General features: G+C 37.0%; 1 protein-coding gene across 6 annotated transcripts in view; it reads left to right on the top strand.

Annotated features, from left to right (window-relative positions):
* Nucleotides 1–8,106, top strand: part of NBEAL1 (neurobeachin like 1) — a 72,666-nt gene extending 64,560 nt beyond the window's left edge. For 3 of the 6 annotated variants that reach the window (XM_058809470.1, XM_058809469.1, XM_058809472.1), the window contains 5 exons: nt 1,365–1,481; nt 2,167–2,328; nt 3,382–3,530; nt 4,191–4,326; nt 6,894–8,106. In XM_058809470.1, the coding sequence (XP_058665453.1) occupies nt 1,365–1,481; nt 2,167–2,328; nt 3,382–3,530; nt 4,191–4,326; nt 6,894–6,995 (666 nt within the window). In that variant the 3' untranslated portion in view covers nt 6,996–8,106. Of the gene's footprint in view, nt 1–1,364; nt 1,482–2,166; nt 2,329–3,381; nt 3,531–4,190; nt 6,508–6,893 lie in introns of those variants that run through there. The other 3 variants (XM_058809468.1, XM_058809467.1, XM_058809471.1) reach the window with 1 other exon arrangement.
* Nucleotides 8,107–12,823: the final 4,717 nt, after the last annotated feature.

Raw genomic sequence — 12,823 nt, 5'->3', positions numbered from 1 at the left:
CTCAATCATGATTTCCATCATTAAGCATTTAAATGCTGATTTTTGATTGCTGCATTTAAGATATACAAGTAGGATTACTTGCTGGGGGAAGCTGTCATGTTTTGGGCAGTAGATTTCATCAAGTCACCTTGTGCTTATCATGGAACTGAAGTCAACAGTAGAGTGATGAATAATTGCATGTGCTTTTGTGGAAGCTGTCTTTATGGTTGGGGTATTTATAATTTTTGTAGTAACAGTGCATGGTCAAAAAACGTAAGACTATAGTGCTCATATGAGTTGCTTTTTGTCTCAAGTGGGGATAAATGTTGGAGACTTTTTTGTTTATCTTTTCATGGTGAGTTAACTCACACTCTGGAAATGATCTTTATTTAGAAGTGCTTTTTCTGAAGATTTTAAATGTATTTTTTGTTAAAAGATATATAAATCCTATTTTATGCATAATAAATGTTTCTTGTGAGACTTTTATCTTGGTCTTTACAAAGTGGCAGCAATGGACTGCGTACTGGCATTTCCATTCTACTTGTCTTCTCTGCAGTGACACCTTCTGTATTTTGATACTTGTTCTCTATTCCTGCATGCTTCAGGCTTTCAGGGCCTAATTTGCAAACAAATTTTTATCACAGAAATTAAAATAAATAGTTCTCTGTAGAACTATTTACAGTATCTTCTTCCTAAGGACCGTTCTTTCCTTAGAACTGGTTTAAGAATTAGTCTATATATGCTGACAGTGCACTCACTGGGACAAAAGCTGTGATACCTGGACTTACGTGGGGACATTGCTATTTTTAATGAGCATTATTCCAAGATTTCCTTTGTGTATTGTACTACTGGTAGTCACTGAGAAGTACTATTTGCTTCCTTTTCCTTGGAAAATGGAAAGAGTTGCTGTTATTTTAAGTAAAATAAAAGTCAATTTCAGCTTTTTTTTAAGCTTGATTGTGAAGATAGTGCTTGATTCCAGGGTAGTGCTTGATTCCAGGGTAAACTCTTAAGAACTGGACAAGCCCAGATACACAGGTGAAGAATGAGTGTGTGGATGGGGTATATGAACAACTCTTGTTAGGCCAGCTCACTGTTGTCCTTGCACTCCTGGACACCTGCAGGGGGAGGAGGGAGTCAGCCAAGTAACCTTGTCTCTCATACCCACTCAAGTAACTACATGTTCATTCATTCTTGGGATTTCAGTAAGTGAGGTGCTGACAGAGGGTAATACATTGATACTGGAGTGGTGAGTTATGCCTTTGGCTTTGACCTCTGTCAAATATACACCTCACACAACTGGTGCTGAAGATACCAGAAGTTCATTTTTTGTTTGTCCTTCAGCTGCAAGAGAATGTGTCATTGCACTTTTTTCTTACTCTCAGGGAGGAGTACCTGTAGGCCTGGCACCTAAGCCATTACAGATCCTTTATGGGCACACAGATGAAGTTTCGAGTGTTGGCATCAGCACTGAACTGGACATGGCAGTGTCAGGATCCAGGGTAAGCACCTTCCTACTTGTCTATTTTTTTGCCTCTTCTCAACCAAACTCAAACCATATAAGGTGTTTGAAGTTGATTAAAAATAATAGAAAAAAAGTCACTATTTCACAATGTTTTTCTTAAGCCTTCCTTATCAAGAAGATATTTGCCATCCCTTTTGCTGTCTGCTTAAATCAGACTGTCTCAAACTGCAGTGCAGAGCATAGACCTCACCTACTATGTGGTGTTATTCTGCACAGATGAGCTTTAATATGTGTGGATTTTCTTGGAGATTTTAAGCTTCTCATAGCAACAGTGTTCTGATTGTTTCTTCCCTGCTGTGTTAACCCTGAAGGTTCTGTGCCACTTGCTCATGTTATGCCTTACTATACTGCACAGGCAGGCTGCTGAACTCTGGCTTTGTGCTCCATGTCATGCCTACTCATAAATGTGACCTGTGAAGTAGCTGATTTGCTGCCTGTCCTCCCTCTTGCCCAAATTGTATTTGTTTTTTTTCATAGGCCTATAGTACCTGGTCTTGAGGGGAAGGCTTCTTTGTGCAGAGTTCCTAATGCTTAGTAGTCCTTATCTCCCACTAAGGATTGAAGTGCATTCAGAGTATTCCCTGTGTCCTGTGTGTGTAAATTCTGAGTGTTGTGATAACTGTCCTGCTGAATATCCACTGCCCTCGATGTGCTTGCTGCAGGATGGCACCATCATTGTGCGCACCATTCGGAAGGGTCAGTACGTGAGGACTCTGCGGCCCCCGTGTGAGAGTTCTCTCCTGCTGACTGTTCCCAATCTGGCTGTGTCCTGGGAAGGCCATATAGTTGTCCACACCAGCGTGGAAGGAAAGACTACTCTCAAGGTACTTAAGTTTATGGAAAACCTCTGTTTCTGTCACTGAAGATTTTAATCATAAGTGTATCTAACTTTATCTCATTTCCTGTAGTAATGAGGCTTTTTGAGCATGCAGTGTCAGTTTCCATATTTTTTTTAAATTCTGCTGGCCAATTCAAGTGAAACTTGGTTAAAGGTAAATGAATATTGTGCTCCTTTGTGTTTCATAAAAATCTCCAAACATCTGCAAGATGCTCAAGCATGCATTAGTGTGTCTTCTGGGAGAGCCACTTTGGACTGGAAAACTAGGGGGAACAAGTTCCACTGTGCACAAAAACAGAGGCTTATAAGGAGAGCAGCAAGTTCTCGGTGCAAGATGCTCAATGCCCACAGAGTCTCTTAGTTTGGGATTGGAGATACAGCTATAAGGTTGTGTCTGTTGAGCAGTGTAGTTGCTTTAATAATGGTAGAGGTGTTGTGATTTCTTTAAACATGGGAGATTTCTTGGAAAACAAATCTCTGATGTAGGCATACTAACTACATTAGGAAGATGGGGAGAGAAGAGATTCAAGGTAATGCCAGGCTGGAAGAACTGAAGATGGTTTTATTACTTGCATCTGTAATGCAGCAAGAAATCATTGGCTTGTCTAGAAAATGCTGCTGGATTTGGCTCTATGGAAATATGCTTGTTTCCTTCTGCTTTTGGATTTGGGAGGGCAAGAGAGTAAGGGGGGGTGGTAGCAAGGCTGAGATAAGTGCAATCTTGCTTTCTTTTTTCTTAACAAAAAAAATAGGGACCTGTCTATTAAATCCATGGATGTTTCTGGGAAATTTAGAATTGATTGAATGAACTACAAAGTTACATCAAGAGGTGGCTTCAAAAACTTCGATACAGGACCTTCCCTCCACACACATTGAGTATAGGCTCACTACTCTTGTATCATTCAACAGGGAGGCTGTTGTCAGCATTATCACCTGTGGGTTGTTGCCAAATTAGTGCCTTTTAATGAGCAAAAGATACAAGTACAACACTCTTCATCCTGTCAGTCCTCTGTGACATATTTATTTTTGATCTCTTCAGGATAAGAATGCATTACATCTCTATTCTGTCAATGGGAAGTATCTGGGTTCTGAGACTCTGAAGGAGGAAGTGTCTGATCTGTGTGTGACTGGCGAATATATCGTCATGGGCAGCTTGCAGGGATTTCTTTCCATACGGGATCTCTACAGGTAATGTACCAGCATTTGTACTGAGATACAAATATGGAGCCTTAGAGAGAAGTGGCTGTGTAATAAACTTTTCTTGGTGCTATAGGTGATAGCTGTTGCTTTTTTTGTGTTCCCAAAGAAAAAAAGTTTTGATGGAACTAAGATGTGCAGAAAAATAAAATGAGAGGTTGTAACAGATCTCTTTCTTGCCAGACATTTATCCCAATTAAACACCTAGAACTGACAGGAGGAGCTGTCAGTTTGCAAACTGCTGTGATTAGTCACAGGGAGCTCAGCAATTGCAGGATCAAGCCCCACATAGTTCTACACCGAGTTTTAAGCTCCACTTAAATAAAACAAACATCCCTCCATTGCTCCACAGAATGGGAGGGATGTTTGTCACTTAGGCAGCTGTGGGACTAATGTCATGGTTTTTCAGTGAAAATGTCTTAGCTTACTGACTTAAACTGTCCACATCTGTTTTTGTTATTGAAGCTCTATTTTGAGAAAAATTAGATTCTTAGGATACAGTTAGATAATTGAAACTGCAAATTTTATCCTTGAGAAACTGTGTTTTATAGTGCATCTCTTGGACAGCAATTTCACTTGCATGTGATTCTTTGCAGTATGTGCAAGCAAATACATGATTTACTTTCTCTCTGTGGTTTTTGTTCCTTCCAGCCTGAGTCTGAGCATCTCTCCCTTAGCCATGAGACTGCCAATCCATTGCATTTCTGTCACCAAAGAGTACAGCCACATCCTTGTTGGCCTGGAGGACGGCAAGTTGATTATCGTTGGTGTTGGCAAGCCGGCAGAGGTAAAACCCACCATCAAGAACTTTTTCTACCGAACTGTGGGAAGTTCACTTATTTCTGCTTTCCAGTTGAGCAAGAGGTCTCCTCTTTGGCAGGGTAAATTTAAGAGCAAGTTTCAGTTTTCAGTGGGAAACAAATAACTTTTGAGACTGCTCTACTGAAAGTTCTGATTAACAATCAGATGTGTATAGGGATCGCAGATGGGAAGCTCAGCTGGACTAACTTCCAGACTTTATCACTCACATCTGAATAAGCAAAGTCATAATAGCTAACCTTTTCTGAATGGGATAGTGTTGTCAGCCTCTTCTTGATGAAATTTTTTTCCAGAAGAAATTTGGAAATGAAAGAGAGCAAGTTACTTCCTTTATTTTTTTTTTATGGTTTCTATCAGATATCTTTTAATACGCATTGACTGACATTGGGGAAAAAGGTATTACTTCCATCTGTTGAGAGTCTCTAATGGCAATGCACAGGGAATCACTTCTGTAGGTTCCCAGTATGCTTGTGCTCCATATGGTGAATAGAAACTTGTTGATCCTGCATATGCAATATCAATTACAGAGCATCCATCTCTCAAATAGATATGCCCAATTTTTCTTGTGCAAAACCATAGTTTTTGCTTTAATTACTTCTTGTAATGACTTTCAAAGTACTTGAGTTAACCTTAAACTGCTTATTATCTTTATAACTCAATCTCTGTTGTGCTGCTATGTATTTATTTGAAAATGTGATTATCACTTTTGCATGATCTTAAGTACATGCTGGAAAAGTGAGTATTAATTCTATTTTATATTCTAAATGTGAAAACAGAGCAACTTTATTTGTCAGTCTTTTTAACTTTTCTTGCTAGGATATACATAGTTTAATATTGGAAAAACATTCACACAATTGTAGTCTGATTTTGCTTGCACTGGATGTGGAGGGGACATTTCCACTGATTATCAGTTTTCTATTGTAGAATTGAAAAAGAGATTATTATTATGTGGTTAAACATATGGTTGTAACAGCAGTTTTAAAGCCACTGTCATTTCTAAGCTTCCTATTCCATAGAAAAGATCTTTTGTAGGCTGAAATTTGTGTGTATCACTAGACTTAAGGCTTTTTGTTTTCTTATTTTCATTTTTTAATCACATCTATTTTTCTAACTATGCAGAAAGTGTTGTTTCAAAGACTGGATTCCTTTTATGGTTATAGAGGCTTTCCAGTGACTTTTTTCCCAGGATTTTCTGTTTACAGTTCAGATGATATGCAAGCTTAATATCTGTGTAAATACGTTTTTTTTTAATACAAACATATAAGGAACAACATTATGTCCCAGATTTTCTAGTTTTCTATAATGGCGTCAATCAATATATTTAAAAAGTGTGTGTATGTGTGGTGTTCATTTGTTGAATGACTTATTTTGGAAGGAATGTGTTAATTCCTGGAACTTTATCTGTATGCAAAGACAGTGTTGTAGTTCTGGCTTTCAGTGGTGATATTGATCCTTAGGACAGAGGATTGGATCCTTGGCACAGACTTGCTTTAATGTGCAAAAAGTGAAATGATGCTTGCTATCAAGATTGGCCCTTAGTGTTTCTGCACTGACAGTTTCTAATATGGAGTATAAGAAATGCTTTTGTATTTTTAACAATTACTTAGCTGTTTTGGATGTTACAGAAGTCTGGGCAATTATCACTTGTTAGTGTTAATCCTGGTCAGTGCTGTGCCTTTTCTAGAACGCTGCTGCTCTGCTGATACAGCTCAGAAGCAGGTAACATTTGTAGTAATAACTGTGAGGAACTGTTCTCAAACTTGTAAAGGCATGGATCTTATTTATTGAACTGTGAGGATTTTCAGAACATAATCAGCTGCCAGGCTGATCACTATGGGCCAATCATCAACCTTGTGCTTAGGTAATGAAGAGTTTCTTACAAACTGTTGTCAGATTGTAGACCTACCAGATGCTGGATTTAATATGGCCTCTGGTTGCTTGTTATCCATCTTATCCTGTGGAATACTCTCTATGAATTACTTCTGCTTTAAACATTCCTCTGAGCACTTCACCCAGGATCTTTGGAAGACTGTATAAATTTGATACCAGGAGATAACCTTTCTCTTTTTCCTTTATTCTGCTATCACTGTCCTGCATCTTGGCTATTTTTTTTCCACTTCTGGCAATTTCTGTTTGAAATCTCTAAAATAAAATGTCCTTTCTTCTCATTTAGTTCATTTTTGCTTGGCATTCACCTCTTCTTTTCTCTTCCTATCAAAATAGCAATCTAAACACTCTAAGCTGTTTGAAGTAGGTTAAGCATATAAGTACACATTAGTGGGTAATACTCCTTTAACTGTTCAAATTCAGAGAAGACTGTGGTTAGTGTTTTGTGTCTTGTTTTTTTGTCAGTCCCAAGAATAATCCCTAAGTGTAACTTTTAGTTTATTTTCCAAGAATTTTTGTTGGTATATTTTGTTTGTGCAGTACATTGTAGTGTCTGCATTTCACCAGATTCAGTGTCTGAATTCTTTTTTAATTTATCCACCTTATCCCTTCCCCCTCCTTTTGTTTCTCTGAATTACTTTCAAACAGATGCGCTCAGGTCAGCTTTCCCGAAAGCTGTGGGGATCAAGCAAACGGCTCAGCCAGATTTCAGCAGGAGAGACTGAATATAACACTCAAGATTCCAAGTGATTGCTGCTTCTGCATTCTCTCATGGATTCCAGAAAAATGTTTAATCTTTTGGTCACTTTAGATGTATAAATATGTAATTAGGGCTTTGAATCTGAAGCCCTTTGATTCTTGATGAAGAACTTATGGTAGAGGTATAGTAGTAAGCATATGTACTCATGCAAGTTAGCCTGCTTGCATATTTGTCCTCGACTGTGTTGACTTGTTCACAGCAAAATCCCTCTCTCAACAGCTGCTAAAACTGTGTTTTGGGAGGACTAAAAAACCCCTGAACCATCCCCCCAGAAGTCTTCAAAACAGATTACTAATTGAATTTAAGATAAGTAGCGTTTGATTTAAAGCTGAGTAGGGCCAGATGCTCCTTGATAACAAACAAGATATTTGGCTTTACTTTGACAGCACTGTTATTTCCCAGTAAATTAAAACTCTGGTAGTTGCAATGGTTGGATTCAGAATTGAATAGATGATGGTTATGACCTTCTCAGTATGTTTGTTAGGCTAATGAACTTTATTACAGTTTGTTTGTGTAAATGGCTATTGCTCACTTCTTTTGTGTAGTTCCAATTTTAGGCTGTTCTGCAAGGAACATCTGTGTTGCACTACTTTATCAGAAATTGTTTTAAGTACAGACATGAATAACTTCAAAGGAGTTGGAGGTGGTGAAGGAGCTGAAGGAGGTAGGAAATATTGCTGCTGAAAATTATTTATATTGTTAAGTAAACTTGAGACATACACCAAGAAATCCCATTATATATTTAACATCTTGCAGAAATACCCAGGAAGACTTATTATCTATATTGGTCAGATATCAATGTGCTTTATTAGTAAGGCAACTTCTGCAAACAAAAGATAAATTTCCACTGCAGAATCATTATGCAACATTGCAGCACAATTCAATTAAAAATAGCACCTGTTTGTTTCTTGGTGTTCACAAAACCAGTTGTTAGCCATATTTTTTTTTTCCGTAAAAATAAACACGGAAAACCAGTTGATGTATCCATTTTCAAAATGCATTTAAGACCTGGTAAAAGAAAATATCAGATCCTTATGTGTGCTCTATCAAATTGCTTATTATGTTTCGGAGAACCAATTACTGATTTTTTTTTTTTTTTTTTTGTTTAGCAATACATGATGATAGAAGGGTGCATTTTCCTAGCAATCTGAAAATTTTTAATGTTACTGATTGAAATGATAAACTCTATACTGTTAGAAAAGCTGGGTGCTGAGGGAAAACACAAATTTCCAGATCAGCGTGCGAAGGTGTGTGTATGTGTATATATGTGTGTGTATGTATATATGTATATTCATGTATGGATTAAAAGAAGAAAATCCCCTGGGGTGAGGGGAGCACAGATACAAGACAGGTGTGATTGTTAGCTAATATGTTCCCTTTTGGGTCCCCATTTCTTCCCTCTACCATCACTTTTCTTGTTATTTTTTATTTATTTATTGAAATGAATGTGTGTTGTATCTCTCATAAATGTTATCACATATGCCCTGTGGCTGGGGAGTTGTTGAACTACCTGAGGAAAATAATGTATAATCTCATTTCATTAACTTTAAGCACAATATTTATTGACTTAATAGAAATAATAATATCTCCTTACCCTGCTAAAGGATAATCTTTACAAGTTGTTAGTCTCATTCAAACTGATTTCTCCTCCTCACTTTCTTTACTGGAAAAAAAAACATCCCTCTTGATGGCTGATTGGTGTACTTGTAAAGAAAGCTGTGTTGCATTTTCTTAACTTTTGTAAATGAAATAATAAATCAGATTAGTGAACAAGTGGGTCTATGCATAGTTGCAATATTCTGCCTAATCACTGTGACAGATTGGATTGTCTGGAAAGTTAGGAGAAAATAAGAATTATTTTCCTGAGTCACTTGCCAAGAGAAGATTAAACTTCCAAAAGTAGAGTGGTGTGGGTTTTTTCATACTCCACATATGTAAAAAAATTATAAATTAACCCACATCCCATATTTTCAAATAAGCTATGGAGAAATGTACTATTTTTAATCAGTTACCTATCCAGTAAGAATATTAAGGATACTGTGAAAGTATTAAGTTTGTTCATGAGAATGTGAAGCATGTTTGTCCATTATGATTTCATGAAGAAAGGATTTCAGGGGAGCTCTTTGTAGATAGTTTAAAAGAATTTCAGCTCAGAATGTGAGCTCTTTCTGTTCTGGGAGGTTGGAAACACTCAGTTGGGGCATTGAATTGATGGGTTTTATAGGTGTGCATTAATGTTGTGTTTAAATGCATAGACAAGGCTAAGTGTTTATTTGGAGGGGAAGGTGGCAGGAAATGATAGTGTTTTAGGTTATGAGAATGAAGTGAAAAAGGGAGATGGGGCTTATGTAGTGTTTGGTGGGAGCACAGTTTTCTTCTTGTCACTTGCACAGAGGGGTTTGTATAAGCATTTTAAAACATCCTGTTGTGGGTTTGGTACATTTATACAACAGCTGACTTAACATTTTTCAATATTAAAGAATAATGAAAATAGTGTGTTAGTTTAAGTAAAATATAATGTTGCAATAATTGAAATAATTTATGATTAAGACCTTTGACATTTGAATACCATAATTTCAGTGCATCACAAGCACTGGGTGATCATCACAAATACCTGGGCCAAGTTTAAATGTGGACAGTTCTTGGGCTCTGAAACTCAAGGCTGGTCTGTGCTCAGTACAAAGCAGCAGCAGCAGAATGGGGCAGGTGAGCTCTGAGCTGCTGCTTTATGCCCCAGGTAGAATGGCAACATCTATGGCCTTTGGATCTGAGATGCTCCTTGGGGGTGGGAGGTGTACACCATCACAGCTTGGCATCCTTGCCAGAGGCCATCTGGAAAGACCTGCATGGCTGTGAAAGTCTGCACTTTGCCTTCGTTTAAAACCAGCTTCATATAAAAGATGAGTCGTAAGTGTGAGCATTAGCATTAGACACTTTCATTCTTTTAGGTTTAACTTATTTGCATAAAAAGTAAAAAATAATGTTTAAAAATAGAAAATAATTCTTCTGATCAGCTGATCAATTCTGTCAGTTGAATTGCAGCCTGTTATGCAGTGCACTGTGAATTGGTGAACTGACTTTCATAATTCTTTGATTTCCTCAAGTCAATAAAGCTTAGGATCCCATTTTTTTTTTCAGGTAGTATTGGTGAAATAAGATTCTCCTTTGCTTTTGTTCAAAGGTTTGTTTAAGTGTAAAAAGCAAAGTTTTGAGATTATAGTATTCCAATGAGGAATTTAGAAGAAACAAGTCTTAAGTGACATTTATTTCATAGCACTACATTTGTCAAGATCTTCTTTGTGATATCTTAATATGTTTAATTTTTGGAATAACTCTAATAATATTTATCAAAGTGTAACATATGCTTACCTTTGAAGATGAGTAAGTAGGAGTGTAAATATATATATCTAAAAGAAACTGAAAACTGACCTACTTTTCATACCTGTATATAAATGAGATTAAGTAGTTAGCAGTATTAACTTCTTCGTATCACAGTTTTGAACTTGCGTACCAAAGGATATTTAGAAGACATTTCTCCTTTATTTCAAGTCAAATGTTTGTTAAATTTCTCTAAATCAATTTACTTAAAATTCTTGATAGTATTTTTAGTTGTCTTTTTAGCTGTAGTGAAGAATCTCATCTAGCCTTTGCTGGGTTTGAACTATACAAGCTTACAGAAAGTGAAATGCTCTTCAAGTTAGCATCTGACTGAGGCAGATTTTTCTGTAACTGATGTATTATCCATTACTCACTCCTAGGATATCTAGAAACCACATCTTTTATCATCCATGTACCTTTACCAGCACAACATCATAATCCCGGTCCTAAAGTAACTGCATTTGTCCTGGTGGTAAAGACACATTGTGGAAATTAGATTTTCTTAGAAAAATGTTTCATATTAGAAGGAGTAAAAAAAGAAAAAAACTAAACCAACAAAACTACCCCCAACCCCCACAACTTCCCCTCCAAAAAAAAAGCAAACTCATCCACATCCATATTACAATTGCTTTGCTAGTCTGCAACATTGATATAAAAAAACTCTTTCCCCTCTGGCATACCTTAGATGATCCATATTATCACAAAACAAGTTTATCAGTCTTCACAGGCTTTAAATGGCCAAATAATTGGCTGTCTTACAAGGATCCCCAAAGTTGTATTTCTTTGTATTGAAAGGTCTATTTCTTTGTCCTTTAATTGAGTGCAAAGAACCAAGTTTCTGCACTGGAAAAATTCTTTAACATAGTCTTGAAAGAATGATAAATTTATTTTTGTAATGCACAGATTTGGTAACTCCTGCTTTAGTCAATGGGAGCTGTATACCTCACTTCCCTAAATCATGTCTCCTCCCTGTTTCCTTTGCAAACCTTTCCCAATCTTAATGAACAAAATCATTAGAAAGGATAAGGAACTAAATGCTGCACAAGGCTTTTGCTGTGTATGTGTAATTAGTTGAAAATGTGTATCTATATACAGATTATAGAGTGGTAGGGAGCTTTAGAGCTAGAGATGTCTACTTCCTTTTGCCCCTATATTGAGAGTCTCTGTAGACACATGCTCTGTGCTGTCACCTGAAACATTCCTGTCTTCCACTGCTAAAGGCACCTTGCTGACTATGTTAAATGCTGAGCTGAGGTGCTGGGAATATTTTTTCCCTTTTAAAGAATTAAAAAAAAAGCATGCCCATTAAATGAATACTCTAAAGTGAGCCTAGGGCTGATGTAATCAATACTGTTATGTGAAAGCACTACATAGGCTTGTACTTATTTGAATGGAAATTCAAGCATGTGCTTCAGTGCTTTCTAGGTCTTTTTATGCTTTCTAGCTTAAAAGCTGTGTTGGTTTTGGCTGCAAACATGACACTTGTTGTTAATCTCCCTTTGGGGAGAGTAAGTTTCCATGGTATCATATACACATGGGTTCATTGTATGCCAATGTTATAGTCAAATGAAGAGTTTGGAAGATGTCTTTCATTCCAAGGAGCCAGTCTTATTACTAAATTGCCCTTGTAAGCACATACTTTTGAAGGAAGCAAGTTTTCTAGAAAGCTACTGCATCAAAAAAATATATTTAAAATTGGTAAAATGCTATTGTTCCCTTCTTCAGTGTTATGGATATCAGATGCCTGAATGTAAAAATGCCGGAGTGACACCATAGCATGCTCTGCATTTCAGTTGAGTGCCATTCACCTTACTGCAGTCTTGAACACCCCATAAGTGAGGAACTGCTTGCAGTGTTTAGTCCAAGGTAGCCTTTGTTCAGTTTTAACTCACCTTTTTATTGTGCATCTGTGGAAGAATACTGTGTCTTTCTTTTAGTTATAATTTACCTATGTGGCCCAAATAAAATAGGTGTTTCACTTGTTTTCAATAGAGTTCCTTCAGTGTGTGTTCTTCCTAGTTTTGTCTAGTGGACTTGAGAAATTTGGCAGGTATTTCCAGAGTTCAGGTCTATACTTCTACTCAGCAAAGACATAATTTCATCAGACATCTTCTGTCCCAGAAGCATGATTGTCAGTATAGGTTATGGTTTAAAGCTGCTAAGGGGTTTTGAGATTGGAATATAAAACATCCAGCCATATATATCATAGATCTAACTGAACTTGGGAGGTCACTTGTTTATTTAGCTTCCTGTCTAGTCAGTATTTTCCTCTCAAGGGAGCCATACTTTTTGCCTTGAAATAGCTTTAAAATAAACTCAAGTCTTGCACCTGATAGTACTACTTTAGTCATATGCAGCAGTGAGTTGTTTCTTAAAGAAAGCCATGAGAGGGAAAAAAGAATTAAAGAAAAACTTGGAATATGTATTCTGATTCTGCAGG

This window comes from Ammospiza caudacuta, chromosome 8, assembly GCF_027887145.1.
Source record: "Ammospiza caudacuta isolate bAmmCau1 chromosome 8, bAmmCau1.pri, whole genome shotgun sequence".
Lineage (NCBI taxonomy): Eukaryota > Metazoa > Chordata > Aves > Passeriformes > Passerellidae > Ammospiza > Ammospiza caudacuta.
This window is presented reverse-complemented; position numbering and strand designations above follow the sequence as displayed.